Source organism: Physeter macrocephalus, chromosome 15, assembly GCF_002837175.3.
Source record: "Physeter macrocephalus isolate SW-GA chromosome 15, ASM283717v5, whole genome shotgun sequence".
Classification (NCBI taxonomy): Eukaryota; Metazoa; Chordata; class Mammalia; order Artiodactyla; family Physeteridae; genus Physeter; species Physeter macrocephalus.
Genome location: NC_041228.1, coordinates 15,595,056 through 15,614,855, shown reverse-complemented (window position 1 = coordinate 15,614,855; position 19,800 = coordinate 15,595,056). Strand labels below are relative to the sequence as shown.

General features: G+C 53.1%; 1 protein-coding gene across 1 annotated transcript in view; it reads left to right on the top strand.

Moving 5' to 3' along the window:
* Positions 1-3,666: 3,666 nt before the first annotated feature.
* Positions 3,667-19,800, top strand: part of FAM83A (family with sequence similarity 83 member A) — a 21,543-nt gene continuing 5,409 nt past the window's right edge. The window contains exons 1-3 of the mRNA XM_007126068.3: positions 3,667-4,202; positions 14,338-14,505; positions 16,223-16,347. Of these exons, the coding sequence (XP_007126130.2) occupies positions 3,723-4,202; positions 14,338-14,505; positions 16,223-16,347 (773 nt within the window). The 5' untranslated portion in view covers positions 3,667-3,722. The remainder of the gene's footprint in view (positions 4,203-14,337; positions 14,506-16,222; positions 16,348-19,800) is intronic.

The following is a 19,800-nucleotide window of genomic DNA, read 5'->3' as shown; positions in this document are numbered from 1 at the left end:
TCATCAGTACATCTTGGATGTACGGTTTTCTCATCAGTACATCTTGGATGTACGGTTTTCTCATCAGTACATCTTGGATGTACGGTTTTCTCATCAGTACATCTTGGATGTACGGTTTTCTCATCAGTACATCTTGGATGTACGGTTTTCTCATCAGTACATCTTGGATGTACGGTTTTCTCATCAGTACATCTTGGATGTACGGTTTTCTCATCAGTACATCTTGGATGTACGGTTTTCTCATCAGTACATCTTGGATGTACGGTTTTCTCATCAGTACATCTTGGATGTACGGTTTTCTCATCAGTACATCCAAGATTCCTTCTAGGTGAGAACTTCTCTTTGAGCCCCATAAAGAGCAGTGAGGGGATGGTTCCCAGCTCATAGGGAAGAAGTTCTATGATCAACTAGTAACGTCTGCCAGGAGTGCAGGAACGGGGGCAAAGATGGGACAGCACACATAGACTGCATTTGCTGTCTATTCTAAAGGATTTGATAGAGTCCCTGGGGTCTGCATAAGGGCAGGGAGCTGGGGACAGGAGAAGCAGGGCTCTTCTTCCTCCAGCAGCTTGAGGGGAAAGTTCCACTCAAAGAGTCTTTAAAAAAAAAAAAAAAAAAGATAGCTACTGTGCAAGTAGACTGGTGAAAATGGTGCCCGCAGGCCACGGAGACCTGCCTCTGTCTCAGAGGGACCTCCCATCATTTATTCATCTAACAAAGAGAATCAGGCCCAGGTGAAAGATGAACCCCAGAACATCTACCCACTTCTGTCCTTCTCCCATACACACTTTCTGGAACTGATAAGAGGATCTGGATTGTTCTGAGAGTGGAAAGGGACAGGGGAAAGGAAGGGAGAGTGAAGCTTGGCACGTTGGAAGGTGCATCGGCTTTGGAGGGACTGTGTCGGGCTCTGCCCCTTACTAGCTGGGCAAGTTACTTGACTTCTCTGAAACTTGCTTACCTCATCTGTGAAACGAAGCCTGATCCTCCATGTGTCCCTTAGCTCACAGAGCCAGCGTGCAGGGAGGACTCGATGACGGCCAAGTGAAGGAGAGGTCACGCTGCAACGTTCACACAGATCACAGACACGCAGGGCCTCAAAGGCTAGGCTCAAGACTTGGCACTCAACGTGCCAGGCAACTGAGAGCCGCCGACAGCTTCTGAGCCTCGGAGTGAACCAGCACAAACCCCATGGATTATTATCCCCTCAGCAGACGGGGGACTGGATTTGATGACACAGATTGGAGAGTGGGCTGAGGACCCAGAGGAGATGGAGAGGAGGGAAGGTCCAAGGAGAACGTGGGCAAGAAGTGAGGTCATCTGCACAAGCAGGAGCTGGCAGAAGGGAGAGGGCGTGGGGCCAGGGGCACCGAAGACAGAGAGGGTGTTAGCTTTGTCCCCATCAAGGTTCCCGGCCCTGGGGAAGGAGAAAAAGTGGAAGAAGGGGAGGGGTGCCCGAGGTCTTGAATTAGATTCCTTCCATATCCTTCAAAAGAGAAGAAATCCCTTTTAAATCCCCCTTCTCTTTCTTGGACTGTGCATTTAAAAACACTGCTCTACTTCCAGACAGCCTCCTTCCACAGCTCTCGTGGGGTTACAGATGCTTATATATAGCACTTGCCTCCAAAGAGTAGATAGATATGCCGCAGAGAGGCATCTGGCTCTTACCACGTGCCAGCTGTTTGAAGACCACTCAATCCTAGTTTCCTGCCATAATTCTCCTAGCGGATATTGTCAGGGCCCCGCTCTTACCTCGTTAGCTTGTCCTATATGCCTGCGACCTCTGCCTGCAGGCTTTCTCGGGCTCCAGGGCTGTGCTTGGTGAACCCACAGAACCGGCCAGTAGGCTGGGGAACTAATGCAGCCCCAGAAGCAGCCCTGGACCAACGATCAGTGGGGGCTGGTAGATAGATTCTGCGGTTTTCTCATCTTTTGGGTAGGAAAAATCTGAGCTGTATTCTCTACCATCTCCTGGAGGTCCCCGGCAGGACTGGAGCCCAGACGTTCCCACAGATGTTCATAAATCCCAGATGTCCGCAATGGCGGCCTGCTCCTTAACACGACCTGCCCCGAGCAGCTTCCTCCCCTTCCCGTCTCGCTCCTCTGCTCCCCTATCAGAGCATCTTGGGATCACCTCCCAGTTACCTACTTTCCTCGAATCCTAGTCTCAGAGTCTGTCTCTGGAAGAACCCAACCAGAGGCAGTCAGTGAAAGCAGCTTTTGGCAGGAAAGAGCTCTCTGCAGGAGGCCCCTTTCTCTTGTCACTAACCTCAAACCAGGCGTCCCATGCTCTACTCACCTCCGGCCCTAGCACACCTTTCAAATCTTTTGATCACACAACACCTTGTCTAATCTGTTGGTTCTTTCCATAGATCAAATTAGAAATGAAGAATAAGTAATCAGCAGATAACCAGATCTCTTCCCTAGCTTTTCTTTCAGCAGTCTCACGAACAAGCTGTGTGAACAAGGTAGCACCTAAAGAAGAATCACAAGAAGCCAACAAGCCCGCACACAAGCCTGCACACAGTGACGGATGGCAACGACTCAGACCCCCTACCTCAACGATTAACTGAGATTACTTCCCTTTTTCCCTTTACAAACTTCATGGCTGAGCAGAATTTTGGGAGGTGGGTTTTGGGGGACACTGGGTCCACCATTTCCCCAGATTGCCAGCATCCTGATGAAAGGACGCTTTCCTTTTCACCAACTTTTGTCTCTCTCTGGAATATTGATTTTTGAGCGTCAAGCAGTCAGACCTGATTCAGTAACATCAGGACTCCAGGTTTTGCATTCCATTGACGTGGAATAGACCATGCCCTGGTCCGGAAAGAAAATGTGGCTTCTCCCTTAGCAGTTCATCTACTTCAAACATGCCTGCGGCCACCTGCCCCACCAGCACCGAGACAGACTGATCCCATTGGTCCGTGGGCACGGACACAGCCGAAGATTCTTCTCCAGACAGTATTCCAAGCAGCCGCCGCCTCCAACAGATCAGCGCTGGCCCCAGAAATGGAACCTCTCTGGGGGTTCTGTTCAAGCATGACCACTGCAAACACAATAAGGGAAGAGAGGTGGGAAAGAAGGCTTTTCCAGAGAATGGGGAGGGCTGGGAACTTGGGGTGTTACCAAGAGAAAGGAGCAGTACCTGGTGAAGAGTCCTGCCTGGCGGGCACCCAGCTGCCCTCCTCACACGGGGACAGGGTGGAGGGCAGATCTCAGGGGCCCATCAGGGAAATCGTCTTTGAACCAATTGGCGTCTGAAGTGAGGAGCACAGGAGGGGACCTGAGGCACAGCGGTGACAGTGACGGTGCTGGGAGAGGCTGCTTGCTTTGTAAATGGGACCTGAGGGTCTCGGGAGAATTGCACAACACGCTGGAAAGCCGGCTCACCTCGGCTGCTGGGAGGAGAAGAGTCTCCCAGGGCTGAGTGAGCCCAGGCATGATAGAGCCAGCCCTCCTGGCCCGCGGGCAGGGCGGGTGTCGCTCAGAGATAAACCACCTCCTGGCAGTGGGTGATGATCCCTGTGAAGCATTGCTCAGGAGAGCAGGATTACCTTGCAGCAGGTAATCCTGGATGCTGGCTGCACACCAGTGCTAGGAGTGGGTGCTTTCCAGAAGCGCTGTGAGCCCCGCTCCTCCTGGGTGGTGTGGCCCGCTTGCCCCTGACATCAGGAAGAGCTCCGGTGCCAGCTGCCCCCCACACGACTCAGGGACAGGGCAGCATGAGCCGGGCGAGGCACGTCGGCAAGATCCAGAAACGCCTGGAAGATGTCAAGAGCCAGTGGGTCCGGCCAGCCAGGGCTGACTTCAGTGACAATGAGAGTGCCCGGCTGGCCACAGATGCCCTCTTGGATGGGGGTCCCGAGGCCTACTGGCGGGTGCTCAGCCAGGAAGGCGAGGTGGACTTCTTGTCCTCGGTGGAGGCCCAGTACATCCAGGCCCAGGCCAAGGAGCCCCCGTCTGCCCCAGAGCCCCCAGGAGGGGCCGAGGCAGGTTCCAAGGGACTCGACTCCTGCTCCCTGCCATCAAGTACCTACTTCCCTGTGGCTTCAGAGGGCAGCGACCCGGCCTTGCTGCACACCTGGGCCTCAGCCGAGAAGCCCTACCTGAAGGAGAAGTCCAGCGTCACCGTGTACTTCCAGACGGACAAGCACAACAACCTCAGGGGCCTCATCCGCCGCTGCATCACCCGGACCAGCCAGGTAGCGATGGCGAGTCTGCGTCTCCTTGGCCGTGGGGTGGGGGCACTGGTGGAGGAAAGGAGAGAGAGGTGTGTCCTGCTCTAAGGGATGGAGTCCAGGTGACTGGAGCTTGGGATGGAACCAGGGATGTTACTCGCTGCCTTGCCCGAGATCACTGACTTCCTGATCCCATTTGTCACAACCTGGGTCCCGGCCGCCATCACCCGTCACTGGAACTCCTGCAATAGCTTCCCATCCGACCCTCCTCTTCCATCTTCATCCTGACCACCTAGTCTCCAAGCTGCTGTAGACACTTTTCCTATACTTCAAATTTAACTTGGTCCCTTCGCTGCTTAGAGCCTTCAGTGGCTCCCCGTTGCCCCCAGTGGGACCAGCAGACTCCGCAGCATGGCTCACGACCTCTCCAGCTCCTCTTCCACCTCCTGAGTGACCTGCAGATTCTCAAACACATCACGTTCTGTCTTGAGGCCTCTGCACATGCTGTTCCTTCTGCCTGGAGCCCCCTCACCTTCCCTGCTTTTCCCTTAACACCTACTCCTTCTCAGGACCCAGCACTGAAGTCCCGCTCTCAGGAAGGCTTTCCTGAGTTCCCCAGGCTAGGCGAGGTGCCTCACTTCTGTGTTTCTGAATGAAGGGGCCACTCCACTGGGACAAAAACTCGCCCCGTTTCCTCTCAGGCTCGGCTTAGACCTGTCTGCCCCACAAATTCAGTGCAGCGCTTGAATCCAACCTGTGGTCAGGCAGAGGACAGAGGAGGCAGCAGAGGTTTCTCCCTCCCCAGAGTGTATACATTTTAATAAGTGACTTTAGAAGAAGAAAAATCCTTCAAGGCCAGAGCTTAGCTGGCAGAATTTCAGGCACTGGGACTGGCATTTGGTCGGGAGTTCTCCCAATGCTCCTGGAAGTGCAGGCCCACAGGGGCTGCCTGCTCCCCCGGGGAACGGGGCGGGGGGCACTCCAGATCATTCTACCCAGGTGCACAAAATGACTATTCAGCACAGGGGTATGGGTGCCCCTCCACTCTCCTGAAGCTGCAGGGCCAGGGGTGAGAGTGGACTCCAAGGAAAGGACTAGGTCATCTGTAAAGAGTCTCTCTCATCATTAAATTTATTTATTTTGTTACATTTAAAAGAATTCAAAAAAGAACAAACTGATATTTAAGCTCATTTTCTGCTGAGATCCCACTCTCATGACAGAATCCCCTCCCATGTCTAACAGTGTGTGCAGTCTCATGGCTCCAGAAGAAGCCACCAGGAGTGGGGAAGCTGTGCTCCAATGGGGAGGGAGGGAGGGAGTGGAGCTCTGGAGAATAAAATAGAAGGTGGCAAGGGCTGCAGTATTGGCTTTTCACACTGCTGGGCTACTTCAGGGCAGCATTTCATGCTTGCCTGGCAAGGCAGCGTCAAGAACTGACAGGTGGGCTCAGGCAGGCAGCCAGGAGTGCCCGCACTGCCTGGGGTGGGCTGCACAACGCAGGGCAAGTCCCTTGACCTCCCCAGGCCCCAGATCCCACACTGGACTAAGGGGTCCCTTCCAGCTCCCAGGGCCTGCTCCTAAGTGTGCCACCTCTGGTCTCTGCTGAAGTTCAGCGCTCTCCTGAGGGGTGGGACCAATGGTGTTGGCGAAAGTCTCGACCGCAGCCACCGCTCAAAGGGTGAGTGAGACTCCCTGGAAAGAAGCCAGGTTGGGGCTTGGGGAACATCGTCCCCTGGCTGAGCGCTTCCCCTCCCCCTCCCCCACCTAGACAGGCTTCTCTCTCTTCACCTCTGCGGCCTTGAGGCCTGCTGCTGTCCTTTGCTTTATCAATACAGTATGTTACAGATTTAGGACAACACTTAAAAATCGGAAGATTTCACCTGAAAGTAAGAATTTCCAGCTCCTCTTAGCAAGTCGGAAGACCTGGCTCTGTTGGCGCTGAGTTGAGGTCCCCTCTTTGGGTGGGTCACCTTTGCGGCAGTCCCCACCTCTCCCTCTTGTCCCAGGCCCTGATGAACTTCCCCCATTTTGTTACCTGTCAGACTCCTGCAGGCAGTTTGCAATACCACTCCCATACACAACACACACACACCCCCACACACACAACAACAACACACACACACAGAGGGCTCAGGAGTGACCAGTGGCCTGTCCCCACAGAGATGCCAGAGGGGGCTGGATCTCCAGCCACAGGCTGCAGGTGGAAGTAGGCTGTGTCCACACAGAGGGAGGACAGGGGGTTTGTTTTCTCCCTCTCCTGTGGCTTCAGCCCCCTCAAGAAGAGAAGAGAGGGGGACAAACGGAGCCAGCCTGCTGGTGTCTCCCGGAGCAGCTTCTGTTCCCTAAGGAGCAGGAGTTCTCCCTCTTTCCCTTCATGCTCTCATTCCTTCACTCCACAAAGCCGAATTCACTGGTCAGGCCCTGAACCCAGGATGGCAGAGCAGAACGAGAGGCCTCCCTCCCTCCAGCCGCCTGCCCTTAGGGGAGAGGTGGGAAGAGAGGGGACACCGGTGGATGGCAGTGCTGGGCTTGAGCAACGCTTTGTGCCGGGGAGCAGAGGGGAGGGTGACTGAGGCAGGCTTCACGGAAGCGGTGGCCTCTGAGTAGAGTCTCAAAGGCTGAGTGAGAGTTTGCTGGGCAGAGAGGGGAGGTAAAGGAATTCCAGGTCTAGGGTGTGTCAAAGGCAGACGTCAAGAGGAGCGAGAGGTCTGGATGGTAGGGAGACGTGGAAAGGACTGTCAGGAAGGAAGAGGTTTTTACTCACAGTGTCCTAGAAGCAGGAGGCACCACACACCATGCAGGGCCACACGGGGAGCACCAGGGTCCATCAGGAGGCAGAGGAACCAGGGGAACACACGGGCACAAGCCTTTATTGTGGTTTTGCAGGAAAGGCAAGGCAGGGCCAGGTGAACAGTTTAGGATTGGCTACTTTGAATAATTCTAGCAGGCTCTGGGCCACATATGGTCCCTGGTTGTCCCATAGCTGGCGCTGGCGTGATTTAGGATGGGCAGGGAAATACTGTCTGGATGCGGGACAGCCAGATAAAGGAGGTTTGGGACATGGCTCTGGATCGCTTGGTTAGCATATCAGAGGCCACGCCTAGTCCAAGTGCTTGTTATCTCTAGTAATCAGTTGGCGCTGGGATGTCGAAGTGTCATAAAATACAGAAAACAAAAAACATGAATTATTCATCCTCCAAGTGTGGTCCAGGATCCCTGAGAGTTCCAAAAGCCTTCCAATGGGTCTGTGAGGTCCTACCCTTTCTAACCACTTATCTGTGTGAGGCCGGATTATCTTTATATATCTCCTTCCCAACAACACATCACAACAGATTGCTACAGAAGCCGATGTGAGAACCAGCTGTCTCCTGGTAAGCCAGACACCACAGAGAGTTGCAAAACTGTAAAGTAATGCCACTCTGCTCACTCCATTTTGCTGTTGTTTTGGAAAGTATAGTTATTTTTGCTTTAAAATTGTTGTTATTTATGTTAACATGTAATGGGCTTAATATTGTTTTCAGTAAGGAATATTAGTTATTTTAAAATAACTAATAAACATTAAGAATTTCCTCAGTTTGTTTCTAATTTGACAAGTCTCAATAGTTATAATCCACATAAACCAAAGCTCTTTGGAATCCTCAGTAACTTTTTTTGCGGTCCGCGGGCCTCTCACCGCTGGGGCCTCTCCCGTTGCGGAGCACAGGCTCCGGACGCGCAGGCTCAGCGGCCATGGCTCACGGGCCCAGCCGCTCCGTGGCACGTGGGATCCTCCGGACCGGGGCACGAACCCTAAACCCCTGCATCAGCAGGCGGACTCTCAACTACTGCGCCACCAGGGAAGCCCCTAAACCCTCAGTAATTTGTAAGAGTGTAAAGGGTCCAAGACCAGAAAGCTGGAGAACTCGAGCAGGCAGCCCCGTCCCTGCTCGGTCCCCTCTCCCTCCATCTTTCACTGCAGAGAGAAAAATCTATTCAGTTCTCTGGGGAGGTGGGGGGAGGGTGGGGGGAGCCTGCAGAGGACCAAGGGGGCAGCTGTGAGAAGGTCCCAAAGAAGCTCCCCCAGCCCTAGGGGTCAAGGACCACCTTTTCAGGCCGAGCCCCTGCCCTGGGAGCAGCTGAACAAGGGACAAGGGTGGAGGGACGGGACACAGCAAGAAATCTGAGCAGGAACTGCACAGTCCTGCCCCCACCCCTACTGCGCCACCAGGGAGCTGATGAGCAGGTCTGCCCCATGCCTGACAACTGTGATTCCAGGGCCTCGAACACCACCAGGGTCCCCAGGGCGAGGTCTCCGGCTGTTCCCCCGACAAGGGCTGCCGAGGGACGGGCAGACCTGGGAGAGAGGGGTCCAGCCTGCCAGGCCCGTGGGGTCTCCGGGCAACGGGGTGCCTCTACCCAGCCCAGGTCCCGTCTAGGTCCCGCCAGAGTGGGGTGGGATGGCCCGTGCTCCCTGCCCCGCCGGCATCCTCCTGGGATCTGTGATTGTCCTGTCTCCCTTCCCACGGGAGTCCCCTAGAGGAAGTCCCTCGCCCCCTCTGGGAGCCAGGACTCAGCGCTGGCACATTGTCACTGCTCCAGATTGGCGGTGAGGGAGGGGAGCACCAGGCACACCCAAGGCGACACAAACAGGTGGGAACAGGTGGCTGCAGGGGGATGGTCCTCTCACTGCTGCCTTTCTAAGGGCTGTCGGCCCCCTCGCACTGTGGTCAGCAGATAGGTGATGGGGGAGGGTCCACCTGGGCCCCCTTCCCTTCTTCTGTCCACATTCTCTTTGAGTTCTGCTCTGGGGTCCCCCAACCCTCCCAGGGCTTGACTCTCCCTCCTTGGCCCATCCTAACCCACAAGCAGAGGGGGGACAGGCTGTATCTGATGTAAACAGAGATCAGAGTCCTTCTCTTAGGCCTGCAGTAGATTGCAGTTGGGAGCATGGCTCTGGCTTGTGGTCTGGGGCATCTCCTCGCATTTTCCAGCTTTGGGAAAGTTACTTAACATCTCTGCACTCCTGGCTCTTCACCCGGGAAGCCAGGGTAATGGTGTTGTGAAGGTTATAGGGGACGAACGTCCGGCTGAGAGTAGGTGCTCAAGAAAGAGTTGCTGCTGTTATTACTCACCCACCAAAAGCAAGCTCAAAAAGGAAGCAGCAGCACATAGGAGAGAAAGAGGGAAGAGTAGCAATCGAAGCACAAACTGGGCCATGGGGCGCTAAGTGCCCCCAACGACTGGCCCCAACATGCTTGGTGGTCCCACCAGGACCCAAATCCTCTTTCCCCTCCTGCCCCCTGCCCTTCCCAAAGCAGCAGGATTTCCAGCCCATGAGGAACTCACGTCTGCCGGGCAGGTAGTGAGGGATTCTCAGCCAGGATCTGAGGTCTCCGCAGGATGACCCCTGTCTGTGGGTATCACTCTAGTGGACCAGCAGCCCCCTGGCTGGGCCCCGCCATCTCACTGAAACTCTAGATTCCCAGAGCCCACCGGCCAGGCAGCGCTCCCAGGCCAACTTCCTTCCTTAGCACGGGAAGTACCTCCTTCCCGTTCTCAGCCAACCCCACACCTCCGGGCTGGGCCGTCTGATTGGCCCTAACAAGAACCCTACTCTTTTTCTTTTTCATGCCCATAGTGGTGTGGGCACTACTTTTAACCCTCTCCCATAACCTGAATTAAAACAACATTCTCTCATGGTGTTATTCTAACATTATCCACACTTGCTCAAGAATAATGCATATAAAAATCACAGTCATATTTTAACTACGCACTTTACTTTTGAATATGCTGCCGTTTATATTACCTGGGCTTACACTTAGACCCAACTTACATGACAGCTAATGCTCTTCTATCGTGCAATGTTTTATAGGTAAAGAAACTGAGGCCCAGAGATGGTAAGTGAGTTGTCCGAAGGCACTCAGCTAGCCTCCACTAGCACCACAGCTGGAGCTAAATTTCCCTATCTTCCAGGAGATCGTTTTTCCCCTGGATTATGTGCTACTGCTCTGTATTAGTTTCCTAGGGCTGCCGTAACAAATTATCACACATTTCGTGGCTCAAAACAACAGATAAGGGCTTCCCTCGTGGCACAGTGGTTAAGAATCCACCTGCCAATGCAGGGGACACGGGTTCAAGACCTGGTCCGGGAAGATCCCACATGCCGCGGAGCAACTAAGCCCGTGCGCCGTGTGCCACAACTACTGAGCCTGTGCTCTAGAGCCCGCGAGCCACAACTACTGAGCCTGCGAGCCACAACTACTGAGCCCACGTGCCACCACTACTGAAGCCTGCGTGCCTAGAGCCCGTGCTCCGCAACAAGAGAAGCCACCGCAATGAGAAGCACGCGCACGGCTATGAAGAGTAGCCCCCGCTCGCCACAACTAGAGAAAGCCCGCACACAGCAACGAAGGCCCAACGCAGCCAAAAATAAAATAAAATAAATTTATCAAAAAAAAAACACCTTAAAAACAAAACAAAACAAAACACAGATAAGTATTCTTTCACAGTTCTGGAGGCCAGAAGTCCAAAATCAAGGTGTCAGCTGGGCCGTACTCCCTCGAAAAACTCTAGGGGAGGATCCTTCCCTCCTCTCCCAGCTGCTACTGGCTCAGGCGATTCTTGGCTTGTGTCTACAGAAGTCCAGTCTTTGCCTCCGTCCTCACATGGCCTTATCCTCTTCTCCCTGTCTCTCCTCTGAGTGTCTTTTATAAGAACACTTGTCGTTAGATTTAGGGTTCACCAGAAAGCCCAGGATGATCTCATCTTGAGAATCTTAATTACATCTGCAAAGACCTTTTTTCCAAATGAGGTCACATCCATGGTTCTGGTGGTTAGGATGCGGACATATCTTTTGGGACCTGATTGATCAACACACTATACCCTGCGAGGTAGGACGCCCACGTAGGGGATGGAAGAAGTTAGCGGCCTTGAATCGATCCAGCTGGGAGGCAATCCCAAAAGGAGGCAAACAAGATAAACCTATAGCTGTCATGAGCCTGTCCTTCCAAGCATCGTTTAAATCAGGACGCTGGGTTTTCTGCAAACCCCTCCTCTTCTCTGTCAGTCGGTCACCTGCTTACCAGCCCTGTCTCTGACAACAAAGACTCACTGGAACACAACTGGGAGGATTTACTGACCTCCTGGGGAGAGAGAATTGTCTCTTTTGCCAATACCTTGGATGAGGAGGCATTTATCTTTCAGGAGACAGGACCTTATTGGTGCCATAAGCTTAAATGTGCACATATACTTAATTGTGTGTTAACAGGGCCATGGTTCTAAAGGATCACAGGCCTCACTATTAGAACATCTCTAGTGACCTCTAGCCCAGGGTGAGCAATTTCTTCGCAGTTCCCTCCCCCATCCAGACACCCACATCAACTGAGCAGAAAGTCAGCTCCGAGTGGGTACCAGCCATCTCCTTCACCTGTCTCCATGACACTCTTCTTGTCCTTGCTACTTCCCAGATGTTGATGGTCAAAAAAATTTATTGTAATTAGTAGAAAAGTGGTTGAACATTATTATTACAGGTAATGTTGAAGAAAAGATCGCCATAGCCCCCCATCCAAATATGACTGTTAGTTTTGGCTTTGCACTCATCTATCTGTACACCACCTTCCCTTGCTGGCAATCATAATGGACATGCTATCATTTTGTGCTTTGGTTTGTTTTTTTTTCCACTTAATTCATTAATTGTTAATGCACATTTGTCGAGCATATATTAAACAGCAAGTTTTACTTTAATATTTCACCATGCTTTATAGTTTCTTTCTTTTTAAAAATAAATTTATTTATTTATTTTTGGCTGCATTGGGTCTTCATTGCTGTGCGTGGGCTTTCTCTAGTTGTGGCAAGTGGGGGCTACTCTTCATTGCGGTGCGTGGGCTTCTCATTGCAGTGGCTTCTCTTGTTGCGGAGCATGGGCTCTAGGTGTGCGGGCTTCAGTAGTTGTGGCATGTGGGCTTCAGTAGTTGTGCCATGCGGACTCAGTAGTTATGGTGCCCAGGCTTAGTTGCTCCGCAGCATGTGGGATCTTCCTGGACCAGGGCTCGAACCCGTGTCCCCTGCATTGGCAGGTGGATTCTTAATCACTGCACCACCAGGGAAGTCCTATAGTTTCTATGTAACCATTATAATGATCATTTTTACTGGCTGCCTAATAATCCATTTCTCAACACACCACAATTTAGGTACTAGGAAGGACTTTTGATTGAGTGACAAAAAGTTCTAGTTCTGTTCCATCCCACTGTGTGGGAGCCTTTCCCACAGCACCAAGCAATTCTTGGACATCAGCTGGGTGTCCTACAACTCAATTCACGCCAGTCGCAAGCCGAGATTGTCACCTGTGCTTCTGACCAACTAGCGACGGATTAGAGATTCCAACAACCCCCTCCTTGGGTTTGATCAATTTGCCAGAGTGGCTGAGAGCAGTCAGAGAAACATTTTCCTTAATAGAGTACCGGTTTATTATAAAAGGATATAACTCAGGAACAGCCAGAGGGAAGAGATGCATAGTGAATCTCTCTGAGTGCACCAATCTCCCTGAACCCTCACGTGTCCAACAACGAGATGCCTTCTGAACCGTCTCCTTTTGGGTGTTTATGGAGCTTCATTACATAGGCATGATTGATCAGATCATTGGCCATTGGTGACTGATTAACCTCCAGCTCCTCCCTTCTCCACCAGAGGCTGTGGGGTTAGACTAAAAGTTCCAACCCTCTGATCACAAGGTTGGTTCTCCTGGCAAAGAGCTCCCCCATCCTTAAGTGCCAATGCCCTTAGGTCTGAAAGTTGCCTCATTAACATAACAGAAGACCCCTTTATTGCTCTCAGCTCTCATCATGTTGGAAATTCCCAGGGTATTAGGAGCTCTGTGCCAGAAACTGATATGAAGACCAAATATATATTTCTTATTATAAGTCACATCACAGAAAGTAACCCCAAAAAGCTTAAGAAGAGGACCATGCATTGACATCCTCAGTGGACAAGTCAAGCATAGGACTGGCTTCAGGGGTAACTGAAATCAGATGTTGAAAGGATGCTGCTGGGCATGTCTCCACCTCTTAGCCCTGGTTTCTCCAGATCTGGCTTTGCTTTCAGGCAGACTGTCCCCACATGGGGCAAGATGGCTGCCAGCAGCTGTAGTTTATAATCTACTAGCTAAGCAATCCCAGTAGAAGGAATGCCTCCTTTCCCCAGGAGTCCCAGCAATAGTCCTGGGCTGACTCCCATGAGGATAACATGTCATGTGACCACCTTTGGGCCAATCCCTGTGGCCAGTGGTCTGGCTGCAGTGTGCCTCCCCCGCACCCAATCCAGGGCACGGCAGTAACCCCACCCAAAGCACACGGATGGTGGAGCAGAGGTAATTCCTTAAGATGAGCTTGGCGGAGTTCCCTGGCGGTCCAGCGGTTAGGACTGGGCGCTTCCACTGCAGGGGGCCCGGGGTCTATCCCTGGCTGGGGAACTAAGATCCCACAAGTCACACGGTGTGGCCAAAATAAAATAAAGTGAGCTTGGGGTGCCGTTGGCAGAAGGAGGGGTGCCTGGCAGGCAGGAACACATACGTCTCTCCCCGTTGTTGGCTATCTAGGCCCCCCACCCCACAAGCTTCTGCTATGATGGAGGATGCAGTACCTGCTGGTTGAGCAGGACTCCCTTCTCCATCCCACTGGGGCAGCTCAGTCTAGTCCAGTTTATATCCCCTGGGGTCTTCACAGAGATTTTGTTTGAGGCGAGGATTCCACGGCTTAAAAACATTTGAAAGCCAGTGGCCCTAGAGTGCCTTAAAGCTCCAAATGGCTGAGAACCTGTGACTTTAAATCTGTCCCTCTCCTGTGACCCTGCCAGGCCACCTCCCCTTGGCCTCATCTCCCCCGCCGCAACCCGCCTCCTCTTTTTGCTCATCTCCCCTTTCTCCTCTGCACTCTCCATGCCAGCAGTGGGTGGAGAGGCCAGAGGATCTGTGGTGGGGCTGGAGAGGTGACATCAGGACAGAGGCAGGGCCCGCACTGCAGCTCTGCGCCCCTCCTTGAGTCCTGCCCTGTCAGACCCTCCCCGCTGCAGCCCAGCAGCAAAGGGAACAGCTCTCCCAGGCTGGCTGGGACTGAGGGGGTTTGGCTGAAAGGAGTCAGCACCTGGCCCTGACTCTCTGGGGTCCGACCCCTCTGCCCTGGCCCAGGTCCTGGCCATCCTGATGGATGTGTTCACGGACGTGGAGATCTTCTGTGACATCCTAGAGGCGGCCAACAAGCGCGGGGTGTTCGTCTGTGTGCTCCTGGACCAGGGAGGCGTGAAGCTCTTCCAGGAGATGTGTGACAAAGCCCAGATCTCTGACGGTCACCTCAAGGTAGGGTCCCGTGACAGTGTAAAAGGTATTTTGTGTTAGGACAGAACAGGCTACACTGTGGTAACGCATGCCCCCATCTCAATGGCTTAACATAACACACGTTTCTCTCTTGCTCAAAGTCCAGTTCAGACGGCCCTCCCTCACCTCGTAGCTGCACCGTAAGGAACACACGGCCCCCGAGACATAGTGACAGGGAGAGAGAGGGAGGTAGGATTCCGAGGGATGTTTTTAGGACCTGGCCTGGAAGAGATTTCCATCATTCCCGCTCAGAGCCCTTTGACCTCACACAGATCCACTGGGGGCTGGGAAGGATAAAGGGGCCCGACCTCTGCCTTTTCTCCTCTCAGCTGAGGAGACCCAGTGGATGCACTTCCGGGGCAGGGAGACATCCAGGACCTGTGTGGTGCATCTTTAGGGCTCCATGGCTCCAACACCTCTTGGACTTAACCAAACTCCTCACTTCCTTCTTCCAGCAAGGAGCAGGGAAACCCAGAGGTGAGGGTTCATTTAGTCATGGCACATTTGGGGCAGCTAATTCAAGCTCTAACGTGAAACCGCCCACAGCTTTCACAAGCAGACCCAGCTGAACAGCTGACAGGTGGTTTCCTTGGTGACTGCCCCCAGCTCAGGCAGGTCAGCCTCAGGAGACCCCAACCTCCCCGCCTTCCTCCTTCCCTTCCCCTCCACACTGACCGAGATGCAGCTGGGTCCAGGCACCTCCGGTCGCCACAGGCCTCAGGTCCCCCGACTGCCGGGTCTGCTTGACGTAATGTGGATCACACGGCCTCAGCACGAGGCCATCGAAACAGGTCCAGGGAGTCCGTGCAGGCCTTGTCCTCATGGCCCACACCCGCTGCACCAAGGGACAGTGGGACGTGGCCCTGTTCCCGCCACCCCCAGAGCTTGTGGAGAGGCTGGAAGGAGTGGTTGGAGGCGCTGGGCATCCCCTTCCCAGAGCCCGCCCAGCTACCAGCGGGCATTCTCGGCGCCAGGAGCGTCCCGCCGGCCTCTGACAGCCCCCTGCCTCACCTGCCGTTCATTTCTTCAGCTTCCAGGGGTGCTGGCTTGAGGGCTGGAGCAGTGCGTGCCGCTGGGGAGGAAAGGGACAAACAGGGCCACAATTTGGGTTGTGGCCACACCTTTTCTTACAGCAATCTAGGGTCCACTGAGGTCTCCACAAAGCCGCCCCCTCTGATTGCACTGGGCCTTCCCTCTGACCAGCCTGGAGTCAGGGACTCATGTCACTAAAGCCACTTACAGGGCGAGGCTGGGCTTGCCAGACCTCTGTGGGCCATGGGAGCCTGGACTGAGGGCTCTGTGGACACCAGGCCCTCACCTTCCTTCTATTTTCTGCTTTGTTTGAATTCTACCATCTCCCCTTTCTTTTCTTTTCTACTTCTTCTTTTTTTTTTTTCCCCCCATTACTCAAATAATGTCAGGACATTGAAGAAAATTTAGAAAATTCAGCCAAGGAAAACATAACAATGGCCCACAATCTCACCAACTTGCAATAACCCATTTACTCTTTTTTTTTTTTTAACATCTTTATTGGAGTATAACTGTTTTACAACGGTGTGTTAGTTTCTGCTTTACAACAAAGTGAATCAGTTATACAACCCGTTTACTCTTGGTGAGCATCCTTCCAGATGTTTTCTTAGGCAAGTGTGTATCTCTGGGTATGCAATTAGCGAGGACACCTTGACTTGCCTTGCAACAGAACGTTTCCGTCCGGAGCGTGGAAGGAGAGGTGTACTGCGCCAAATCAGGCGGGAAGTTCGCCGGCCAAATCCAGCACAAGTTTATCATCTCGGACTGGAGATACGTCCTGTGCGGATCGTACAGGTGAGTGGTGTGCTTCACCTTCTGTCGGGGCTTTGCGGAGGCCAAGGCCCACACGCCCACCAGCAACCCCCTGGGGGCGCTGGGGACTCATCATACACACGAGGCTGGAGGCAGGACCAGCCTGGGCGCGAGGGGAAAATCTGGGCCCTTCCTGGGAGGACTTCGGGGTAGGGAGACACTTCTAAGTGCCTTGGTTTCCCTTTGCGTGGCAATAGGACATAAAATCCTGTTTCCCTCCTCAGATCTCTCACGTGTGATTCTAAAGCCATGCAATTGGTTTGGTTGGGTATGGGGGCCCCATTTTATTTTAAAAATGTTTGGTTATTTTAATACAGTGACTGTATTGAGATGTAATTCACACGTCAGATACTTCACCCATTTAAAGTGTGCAATTCTTTTTAGCATCACTTTTCTCATCCGTAAAATGGGGATAACAATACTTCCCCTTGCAGACTATTGTTAAGACTCAATGAGATAAAATTTGCAAAGCGTAGCGTAGCTCCCAGCACACAGTAGGTACTCAGTAAGTGGTTGCTATCAGCCAGCCAAAACCCCAAGGGAAGGGACATGGAATAGGCAAGACTTGAAAGGGTGTGGGCTGAGAAGACGTTGGTCGTTGGTCGTGAAGGGCTGCCCAGCAGAGCAGGCTTGGGCAACGCCACATTGGCTGGGGGAGAGGGTGTGTGGGCCCCCCGAGAAGATTGGAGAGCACCGAGACAGCCCTCCTCTCACTTCAGAATTGCCAGGGCTTGATGAGCTGTCACCATGTCCTAGATAAGATTACAAGCGTCACCCTCTGTGGCCCCTGACCACCAGCTTCCTGGCCCCTCCTCCACTTCCCTGTCAGAAGTGTCTCCAAATTTCATGGGACCTCAGGCTGGCGCTAGGGACCGGAAGTGGCAGCAGCCCAGCCTAGAAGCCAGATAAGCTAAGTTCAGTTCCCAGCTCTGCAGCTTCCTGGCTGGGTGACCTCGGGCAAGTCACTGCACCTCTCTGTTCCTTCACTCACTCACCAGCTATGTAGAGACCTAGTAGATACAGACCAGGCCTGCTGCAGGCATGGAACAGGATGGGGCCCCCTCCTGCAGCTCTGCTCAACCTAGGCGGGTAACTGATAACAAACCCAGGGGAGGGAAGGGGGCCTGGGACGGCGCCAGGGTGCCCCTCTCTGGCTCCCCATCTCCACCTCTTCCTGAGCCTGTTCTCCTCAGCTGTGCGAAGGGCCTGTGGCCTGCACCTCACAGGCTGCAGTAAAGGAAGCTGGGAGGCACTGTCCCTCTGTGAGGGGAAGAGCTGAGGTTTTACAACTAGTGTGCAGGGAGGGGGCTCAGGGACGAGGCAGCCCGGAGGGGACACCTCCAGGGTCCTGGGGTCACTGAGCCCACGTCTGTTTCCACCCACAGCCTCTCCCCTCATCCTCTGCTCCATCCAGGGGCACCTGTGGAAAACGGAGCCCCCCTGCTTCTGATTCTCAGGCCCTGTCTCCAGCCCTCGGTTGTTTGTAAGAGGCTGAGGTGGGGCTGAGCTCCCCTCCGCAAGTGGCCTTATCAGCCTTTGGTTCTTTCCCTAGAGAGGGACAAAGGCCTCTGGGCAGCAAGCAAATAAAGCTCAGGGCGGGAGCTCAGCCTAAAACCCTACATCAGGCCTCCGACCTTGACCTCTGACCTTGACCAAGCACCACTAGACCGAGTTCACCACCTGGAGGGGAAGGGTGAGGTCTGTGCCTGGGCAGTTGCCCCAGACCCCAGAAGCCAAGCCTGGAGGGAGGGGGTCAATCAAAGCAGAGGAATTCTTGCACTCTTTTTTATTAGGTGAAATTCACGTTAACATAAATTAACCATTTAAAATGTACAATTCAGAGGCATGTAGTACATTCACAGTGTGTGCAACCATCACCACTATCTAGTTCCAAAACACTTTCATTGCCCCCCAAAGAAATCATGCACCCATTGTACGAGGAGGAAAAACTCGTTTCTTTTTCGGCTACACAGCTTGTGGGACCTTAGTTCCCTGACCAGGGATTGAACCCGTGTCCCCTGCAGTGGAAGTGCAGAGTCCTAACCACTGGACCGCCAGGGAAGTCCCTTAATCCTCATGACATTTTGAGGGAGGCATTATTCTTCTAACTGACAGATGGGAACTGGGGCACAGAGAGGGTAGGTGATTGGGTCAGGGTCACCAGCTTCCTTGACTAGGATCTCGAGCTCGTTAGCGCCTGCTGAGGCCAGGTCGGGCTTGATATGGGAGGTACCAGGAGGAGGGCGGCAGTGAGCTTGAAGACAGGCCAGGCCATTCCTGGGAACTGTGGAGAATCCAGCTTCTGGAGGGAGGGCAGGACAACTATAATGTTTTTGCTCTTAACATTCAAAGGTGATCTGTTTGCCAGCCTTTCAGAGGATCCTTTTCCCTGGGACCCTTAGAGCTGTTTCCAATAAAAACAAAAAAATCAATCAGAAAAGCCTTCACCCCATCCTTTCAGTCCACCCGTCTCTGGGCTTCAGATATTTGGGCCCTTCCCTCTGGGTGCACACAGTTCTCCCGAACTGAGGGGCTCTGTCCGCTTCTCTGGCTGAGCCGCGGGGGTGGGAGTGGGGAGGGTGTGCATTTCAACATTTCAGCTCTTGTTGAGGGTCTCACCCAGCACAGGTGCTGTGCCACGTGCTGGGGACACAGAACTCCTCTCTCTCGTCAAGAAATGTAGATGACTGACCGCAGGGTGTGGCATGGCATGTGCTCTAAGATCAGCATGGGCTAAGAAAGTGCTCTGGGGTCAGCCAGGAGGGAGCTCCCACTCCTGCTGGCAGGCCCAGGAGGTTGGATTGAGGCCTGGAGGATGAAGAAGATTGGGGCGGGGTGAGGTGCAAAATCAGGCAGCTGGGACAGCATGAGGAACAGCATGATATCAGCGTGGCCTTCCAACCAGTTCCTGAGTCCACTCCTGCCCTGCCCCCTGCCCCCACCCTGGGCTTTACCAGGAACAGAAAGATTTTTAAACACAAACAAGATCAAATCACTTCCATCCTTAAAATCCTTCCATGCATGTCATTGCTCCTAGGGGGGGAGAAAAAAGTCCACCTTCTTACCCGTTGGCCTCTGTCTTAGCAGGATTCTTCCTGCCCTCCTTTGTGCTGCAGCCACACTGGCCTCCTCCCAGGTCTTTCATGCCTCAGGGTCTTTTCACTGGCCGTTTATTCCCTTTGCTGGACAGCTCAATCCTGTTGTCTTTACCCTGCTAACTCATCTTGCCGGAGGCAGCTTCCAGATCATTCCCTAGAGACCTTTTCTGTGAACTTGTTTTTTGTTTTTTTAAAAAAATTTATTTATTTATTTATTTTTTTAACATCTTTATTGGAGTATAACTGCTTTACAATGGTGTGTTAGTTTCTGCTTTACAACAAAGTGAATCAGCCATACATATACATATGTTCCCATATCTCTTCCCTCTTGCGTCTC